This window comes from Toxotes jaculatrix, chromosome 6 (assembly GCF_017976425.1).
Source record: "Toxotes jaculatrix isolate fToxJac2 chromosome 6, fToxJac2.pri, whole genome shotgun sequence".
In the NCBI taxonomy this organism is placed as follows: domain Eukaryota; kingdom Metazoa; phylum Chordata; class Actinopteri; family Toxotidae; genus Toxotes; species Toxotes jaculatrix.
Genome location: NC_054399.1, coordinates 7,756,163 through 7,764,797, shown reverse-complemented (window position 1 = coordinate 7,764,797; position 8,635 = coordinate 7,756,163). Strand labels below are relative to the sequence as shown.

Below are 8,635 nucleotides of genomic sequence, written 5' to 3'. Positions count from 1 at the left end.
TTGTCTCATGCGCCACCTCAGACTCTTGGCTGTCTTTTTATTAGGGCTGGGCATCAAATCTCAGTGGCAAAAACGTCAGCTGGTATCAAGTATCTGAGAAGAGTTACAGTCTTGTTTACTTTTTCTTTGACTGGACAGCTCTTGATTTACATTTTTTTTTTTACACCTTTTAACACTGTCTCTAGAAAATACTTTTATAGAAAAGTGTTTTCTATAAAAGTATTTTGTTAAAAAAAAAAATGTTAAAAACACGTTACATTTCTCAGAACAGGATATCAATGATCTTTTGCTCTTGGATTGGCTTTAATATTTAAACATTCCAAATAATATCCAGCCTTTTTACATTAAATGTGCAATAAATGATTTTTTTTGGCCATTTAGGATATACATTTAGGATTAAGATAACACTCACATATGATCACCATATAAGGCTATAGCACCATACTGCTGCCTATTTTACACATCCAGCAGATACAGAACAACAATATCATTAATTTGGAGGTGTGTTTGTGCCCCTCGAATGAATGTAAATTCAATATTCATTCTTCTTTTAGCTCCATTTATGGTCTGTACCAACTCCTGAGGAAAATACCTGGATCTCTAGCTGCTAAATGCTCCGTCGCTAACTTTGACGTTTTCTTGTTTGTTTCTAAGCATGTAGCGTTGATTTCTTTCAGGATTACATTACATTACAACATGTTGGACACAGGTGACGCGGCAGCTGATGAGAGCTGAAGAGTTGCTTAAAATGGAAAATAGAGTTTTGTGGAAGAATATTTATGTTGTCATCATATTTTTAATTACTATCTCAAAAAGTGAAAGGCACCATATCATATTGGCACTTGTTTTGTACACCCAGTCCTAGTTTTTATACATTGTGATATTTTATTATGTGGGTAGTGTCTAACATCTGACCCCACATTCCCTTCAACTAAGCTCAGCCCAGACTCTCCATTCTATCTGCATGTCTTTGTGCACTGTATAATGGCTTAAATATATTGTTTAGCATGTACTGCTCCCACGCAGGGCTCTGACACTGTTAGCAGTGATTTGTGAATGTCAAGCAAAGGGTTGCTGCACAACATTAATGGCTCAATAGAGAAGAGAATGAGGTTGGGAAAAAAAAGACGAAGGGTGAGAAAGTTTAAAACTGATCAAAGGTGTGTTTTTTTTTTTTTTTTGCACTCAATATGAGTAACACATTCATGGATACAAGCCCTAAGAGACTCAAGCACACAAGCTGACAGACAGACACACACACACACAAAAAAACACCACCGTGACCCAGATGAACTAAAAACTATCTCTGGATCTACATCTGAATCAAGAACGGGCTCAAACAGACAAAAACAGAAAACATCAAAAGACAACAGAGTGAAAGAGTAACTCCACACCCAAGTAAGCTCATGCCCATCTGTTCTCTTCTTTATCCCGCTTTTGTTGGGAAACACACTGAAAGACAGAAAGGGATAAAGCCACATGGGATGACCATTGTGACAGTTAGCAGTGCCCCAACCCTGGCCTCAGCCCCAGCTTCAGCCCTCAGCTCCTCCCTGTCCTGGCAAGTGGGTGAAGCATAAGAGATGCCCGGGCCTGGTTGGTACATCTCACATGACGGATGGAGCTGCTGTCCTCCTCATTGATATTCTCCAAGGCTGCGGTGCTGGGCTGGGTCCCTGACTCTTAACGGCTATTTGTTGCTGCAGTCTCCTCCTGCTTCTGGGGCACAAAGAGGCTCAGTGTCGGGCAGAAGAGGCTGAATGGAGGTCCCAAGCGGCCGGGCCTTACAGCCTCAGTCAGACAGCCAGACAGCCACAGCTCACATTCCCCCCTCCAAATGGACTGCGGAGCCCAGGGAGGCCTCAGGTCAGGTCAGACAGATCCAGGCATACTGAGAGGCAGCGAGGGAGAGAAGAATGGAGGGGAGATATTGTTCCTTTTTCCCAGCGCTCTGCTCTTTCTGTGACGTCTTTAGGCTTTAGTTTGCTTTGCTGAGAAAACAGTGATATAAAAATATCAAATTAAATTGGCTTTATCTTCATCCTTATGTGTGTCCTTATTATTATTGCTCTCTTTCACTTCATCATGGCTCTGTCCAGTGCTGCTTCTGAGGTACAGCAAATCACAAATATTACACTGGGAGTCCCAACCCTTCACTAGCCACTGGTCAACCATCCAAACCTCTGATTGGTAAACACATAGAGAGACACATAATAAAATCCATTTATCTCTCTGATTGTTTATAAAAAAGGGAAAATAATGTTAACATCAACTTCCCCCTTACAGAAACTTCATTATATAGTTATTCTTCACAGTTAAGACAGGACACTGGTTGGGGTTGTTGTGGCCACACACAGTCACACACAGTCACACACAGTCACACACACACACACACACACACACACACACACACACACACACACACACACACACACCACACACACACACACACACACACACACACACACACTGCATGATTCATTGAGAGTCTCTGCCCTCTGGCACGGCTACAACAGTTTTAGTCTCATCTGAAATCCAAAGTAAAGCACATTGTTGTCTGCTGGATGCCGCTGGCAAAAAGAAAAAAAAGCAGAAACTCAAAATTTCACACTCAAAGAAGATCCATGGTGTCAAAATGGTGAAAAAAATAGTGGAGGGAGGCCTTTCACATTTGGCGCTCAAAGCAAAATTGTCATTTTCTTTAATCCCCACACTGTACTTTTTAGAAGTTTTCCCTTCCATTGCACCCCTCCGTTGTACCATACTATTTGCCCTGTGGTGTCAAAGTCACACTCTGTGGGTCGTACCACTAACAGACCAGAGGGGTGCACCTCAGATTAAGAGCAGAGGAACAAAGATGTGAGGAGAGTGTTCTCCTCTTTTTCAACTCTCTCTTTGTCTCTTTTCTCTCTGTCTCTCTCTTCAGTCAGCTGAATGACGTCATTGAACATTGAATGACAGTGAGAGAGGACAGACAGGGTAAGGTTGGACCGGGACAGTGAGTCTGAGGGGTTGATTTATTCCAGTTTACTGTTGGAGGGAATGGGTGTTCAGAGAGAGATTGGTGTCAGGGCTCACGTACTTCACCTCACTGGCCACTGGGGGTGCGCTCTCCCATGTTCTTCCCTAGAAGATGACTGAAGTCAGCCAGTTCTCCCAGTCCTCGAGGCCCATGCATGTCTGGCCTGATGAGGCCCTGGCGCTGGGAGTGATAGGGCGCTCCATTGTTGCTGTTGTAGTTGAGCGCCTCATGACTCCAGCGAGGCTCCCCATAGTCCATGTGAGGAGTGGGAGCAGAAACCACCCTCCGTCGGTCGGGGGAGTCCTGTGGTGTGGCGGGGTAGAAGTATTCTCCCGCTGAGTTCCTCATGGTGCCGCTGGGACGGCTGCCACCATGCTCCCCTCTCTGGGTGGCTAGGATCAGGTAGCGCTGGCGCTCTGCATGCAGGGGCAACACAACCTCCCCTGGGTCCTCTATCCGGACCATCCCTCCACCCCCTCCGCCTCCATGCAGGAACTTGGAGCTCAGGTAGATGACAGAGTTGTTGGGGCAAGGTGTCCCCACAGCCGTGAGGAAGGTCTGGCTCTGGTCCCAGTCAGTGTCCGGCAGACGCATGGTCCGTTTCTGCTGCAGCGGGGTCTGCTCTGGGGTAGGCAGCAATCCTGGGTCCATCTCTCCTTTGGGCCAGCCGTTGGGTGTCACAAAGGGGTTGTCTGCCTGCGAACGGCGCCTCTCACCACCGCTTGTTCTTGTTACACTCATTACTGACCCGCTGCGGCCCTGACCCAGCATGCTCTGCTCTTTGTCACTTTTGCGGCGGGCGCCGTTGGCTCCAGAGTTGCGGGAGTGGCGGTGGCGGTGACTCATGATCCAGCAGACGGTGAGACCAGAGAGGATGGCTCCTGTTGCAAAGGCTGAAACAGCAGATACCACCAGTAGGTTTACAGACACTAGGCCGTCAGGCTCCTCGATGAAACTCTCGTGGAGCAGCATTCCTACAAAGAGAAGAGATAAAATCACACAGAAAAAGAAAGCCATCAGTCAGTTGGTGGAACCATCTAAATAGCATCAGTATTTCCTGTATTAAACATGTGGGAGTTAACAAATGGCAAGACAAAATGGCCTATTTTCTCTCTGTGCTCTGTGGGTGGGAATGGTTGTATGCTTTCCAGCCAAGGTAGCTTTGGCTAATTGCCTTCATTACATAAAGTGGATGGTGATTTTAATAGCGGTAATAACTATCTTCCTGATTGAGAATAGCTCTCAACCCTAACATGCTTCACAACATTAACTTTATGGGAAGAGATGCCAAGTCTGGCATTAATATGGAATAATAACTTAAAGTTTTCCTAGCATGAAAATCTGTTATACTTCCCACCTATATGTTGTGCACCAATGTCTGAACTTGGTTTCCACGCTGGGATTTAAAAAAAATATATACAAATGTGTTCCTTTTTGCTCAAACAGAGACACTGATAGTTTTTCCTTGTTTCATCTAAATGCCAAAGTCTTTGCAAGGATGAACATAAGGCACCCTGTTTATAGAAGGGTACGATATCTGCACAGAAGACCATGCATTTCTGTGTTTCTTTTGTAAAGGAACATGAGATGAACTCCCTCAGAGAGAAATGTTTATGAATTATTGAAGACATGAATACAGCTAGACCACAGCACGGGCTGCCATGGATCAATTAGGAAAATGCCAGAAGAAAAGTTGTTCTTTGCTGCATGAGCTCCTGGGACCAACACCAACGAATACAATGAAAATGTGCCAAGGGAAGCAGATTGGAGAGAAGCAGAAGAAGGAAAGAGGAGAGTGTTAGAGGAGAGAGAGAGAGAGAGAGAGAGAGAGAGAGAGAGAGAGAGAGAGAGAGAGAGAGAGATCGCCTGAAGCGAACTGGAACATTTGGGGCCTTAGACAAACAAAGTAATAGTTGTTAAATTACAACAGCAATAGCGGCAGAGGGAGGACTGTCTCCACTAGGACAGCAAAATAAGTCCTTTCTCAGAAAATAAATGGATGTCATTAAAAGACATTGGGAGCCACTTACTCACTTACACACAGCACGGGGAAGGAGCGGGACGAAGAACGGGAGGAAGAATGAGCATACAGAGAACAGCAACGTTTCCTTTTAAACAAACACACGTTTATTGTCTGACAAATTCATTTTTAATGGGGACAAATGGAGCTGGTTGTGGTGCAAATAATCCAGCATGAGACAGCCTGGTGGTTAATTAATGTGGCCTGTGGCTTTGTATAGCAATGTGTTAGTCCACACGATGACATTAAGCAGGGGAATGGCAGCTAAAAACCCTGTGAGAAACTGTTGAGCTGCTGTGCTGAGGCCAGATGTGAGCTTGTAGACATTAAAGGGGCAGTTCACCCAAAAACACAGTACAGAATAACTGTTTCTTCTCTTAGCCACAGTACAGTCTGAGTAATTTCAGGTAGCCGTCTGATTGGCAACTGTGATTGACCAGTGGCATTAAAGCATAGCTGCAGTCTAAAGAGTCCAGGTAACAAACGGCCACAAATTATGTTAAAGTATTCATTGATCCCTGGTCGCTGGCAATTTCAGCTTATAGCTCTGACAGTGGATCCTCAACATTGTCAATGCGAGTACTTACTCTCAACAAGTTTGCAGCTTCCATTGACTGAAACCTGATGTTAATCAACTGGCCTTGTTGGTCAGTCAATGTCCTTTTCAGCATTAATTAGTCCTTTATCACCAATCCAATAAGCTCAGTGATTCACGTGGACACAGGCCTTAGTTACAGCCTGTTAATTACGTGACATGTAGAGTTCAGTGCAGTTCACCATCAGACAAATCCATCTGAATAAACTCAGATCATCTTTTTTGTTTTGTTTTTTTTTTTCAGTGAGATTGTGTGTTTGGTCTTTTTGGTTTGTTTTTGTTTGCTTGATACCACAACTTTCTTCTTCTTCCCTTATTTCCTTTAAATTTTTTTCTTTGCTCTTCCTCCAATTTGCTTGTCACTGCTTCTGAATATTAATTATAGAATAATATATTTTGATCTAAAATGGGATTGCTCAGTAAAATTTCTCTTTTAAGACTCCCCTGAAGCTGGTCCTCGCGTGATATTTTAGTTATGCATTTTAGAGTGTTCATTTTAAGTATTAATGTTTATTTAGGAGGTTAGTTTTCCCCCAACGGGATGTAAAAACTTGACCGCTCAATATCTCAAAACTGCTTCCAAACACAGATGGTAGCTCGTAATTCGGATCTCACAGCATACCTTTCATTCCTTCAGACTGTCACACAGCCAGTTCGTGGTTACACACTAACCGGCGCAGACATCCTTTTAGACTTTGTGTATTAATTCAAGCACCCATGTACTTCTGTGTTTATATTGAATTTGGCATGTGTTCACTGGAAGTTCTTCTCTCCTTGAACGCATTGTTGGCATCTTTGTTGCAGAAGCCTAAACATATCCCTGACTCCAGCTGTATTTATTTTCATGTTTCAGGCCAATATTCAGTTTGGAACGACTGCCAGCTTCAATTACATTATCACTCCTCTCCTCAATAAATAGGGTGTTCTTGGGGGCAGCAGATGCGACACAAAGAAAGGCATTTGGAGGTTACAGTGCCAGCATGTACATTTATAGTTTCCACACACACACGCCGGAGGAGTTTGAAAAGTCAGGTAATGGACTGATTCATGGCTGTATGTTTTTTTTTTTCAATAAACCACAAGCTTGATGACTTTGTAAACAAAAAAGCGCTGCAACCTCAGAAAAAAAAAATCAGAACAAGATGGCAACATAATGGAGGAGAAAAGCCGCAAATCTCCCCTCACTCATACAAATCACAGCTGGAATTTGTTCTTACTTTACACAGCTGTATACGTTTCTCTAACATTTACCTCAACTGTGGTCCAGGGTTGCTGTGTGGCACTTCAGATTAAATTCTGCACAGTGCAATAATACTGCTGTCATCTTCATGCAGGAGGAGAGGGCTTGACAAGTGTGTGTGTTAGTACTATATGGCTGTGTGTGTGTGTGTGTGGGTGTGTGTGTGGGTGTGTGGGTGTGTGTGTGTGTGTGTGTGTAAAGCTGTACTTCCTCTTCCTTTCTTTCTCTTCGACATGGACACTCAGATCTGTTGATGATTGTGTGAATTTCCTCTATTTTCATATATAACTGTGTTTCCTGGATACACAACATGCAGGTAATATCTTTAGCCAGCTGCAATAAGCTGAAAGATCTCATGAAAATGAAAGGATAGATGGTTGGAGATTTTGGTTGTGTGTGTGTGTGTTTGTGTGACAGTAGACAGGTTTCTCTGCATCCTACTGAGGGGTGACAGTAGAAGCAGCATCTTGCACACTCTCCTCCTCCCTTCAGCTCCTTCTCTCCCTCTTCCAATCCTGCTCACTTATTAAAGCTTAATAGAAGCCAACGGGCCTGCCTGTCAGCCTGACGCACACTGAGCCGCTTGTCTTGAGGCTTCCAGCTCCAATTACAGCGTAACAATGAGAGGAGAGGAGAGGGATTTTATTTAGGTTGAGGGAAAGAAATGAAATGGGAGGAGGACATAAGACAAAAGAAGAGGAGAGCTAAAACAAAAGAGGTGAGAAGATGAGGAGATGAGGAGAGGAAGGCATAAGTGAGGATTAAAGAAGAGAAGCGGAGAGACAAAAGGATAGAGGAAGGGAGTTTGGAGGAGAGAAGAGACCTAGTTCGTACCACCGAGGACGGAACAGCTCTCTTGTTGAAAGCAACGCTGATAGGATATTTGTGTAAATGTACATTCACACCATTTAACTGTCAAATTCAAAGGACAAAGGAGCTCGCACATAGTTTCAATTTTCCTTTGGTATTTGATTTTCCTTTGTTTCGAACTCAGTCATCTGCTCCTTCACACCCTCCCTGCCTCCAATTGTCTCGTTAGCCGTTAATCCACTCTCCGTATCTCTCTCTCTCTCCCTCTTACCCACCGGTCCTTTGATCACCAGGGGTGGCAGCATGATGGGAGTGATGGCTTAAAAATTCATAAGGGATGTAAAGAAAGTTTTACTACCTCACTCTCCAATCAAATCAAGCTTGTTCCTGTACAATTGAATTTAACATTAAAGCTACAAAGCGATGTTTCCGTTGCCCGGCAAATGTGACAACTGTGGTCATGTTAATCGGAGTGATTTTTGCGGCTGCCTCTAAGTTTTCCCTCATGTCTTCTTCTGCTCTCATCTCTGCCTCCCTCCTTGCCTCCCTCCATTCTGCCGGTGAGTAAGGGAAATTAATGAAAAGCCCTACTAGCTCCATGGCCGTTGTTAAACATTTCCCTTGATTAGAGCACTGGCATACGACTCTGTATCTGCTCGGCCCATGCTCACTATTTGGCGGAGCATTTGTGTGAGCATGTGTGCGTGTGAGATAAAGACAGAAAGTCAGGCGAAGGGGAAGAAGATCACTTCCAACCCTCAATCAGTGATGATCTTGACTGAGCCACAGACTTTAGGATTAGATGCATGCATCCAAAAGATAATTGCAGTTTATTACAACTTGGGTCTAATTTTCATCGTTTTGGCAAACATTTCTATGGGATATGATGGCACTGTACTCATCAAGGTAATGGCTGAAATCTGGGATCGCTGCAGCCTCGCTACAATA

The 8,635-nt window shown here is 43.9% G+C and overlaps 1 protein-coding gene across 1 annotated transcript in view; it reads right to left on the bottom strand.

Annotated features, from left to right (window-relative positions):
- Positions 1–378: 378 nt before the first annotated feature.
- The window catches only part of sema6bb (sema domain, transmembrane domain (TM), and cytoplasmic domain, (semaphorin) 6Bb), a 114,158-nt gene continuing 105,901 nt past the window's right edge, over positions 379–8,635 (bottom strand). The window contains exon 17 of the mRNA XM_041041047.1: positions 379–3,996. Within this exon, the coding sequence (XP_040896981.1) occupies positions 3,089–3,996 (908 nt within the window). The 3' untranslated portion in view covers positions 379–3,088. The remainder of the gene's footprint in view (positions 3,997–8,635) is intronic.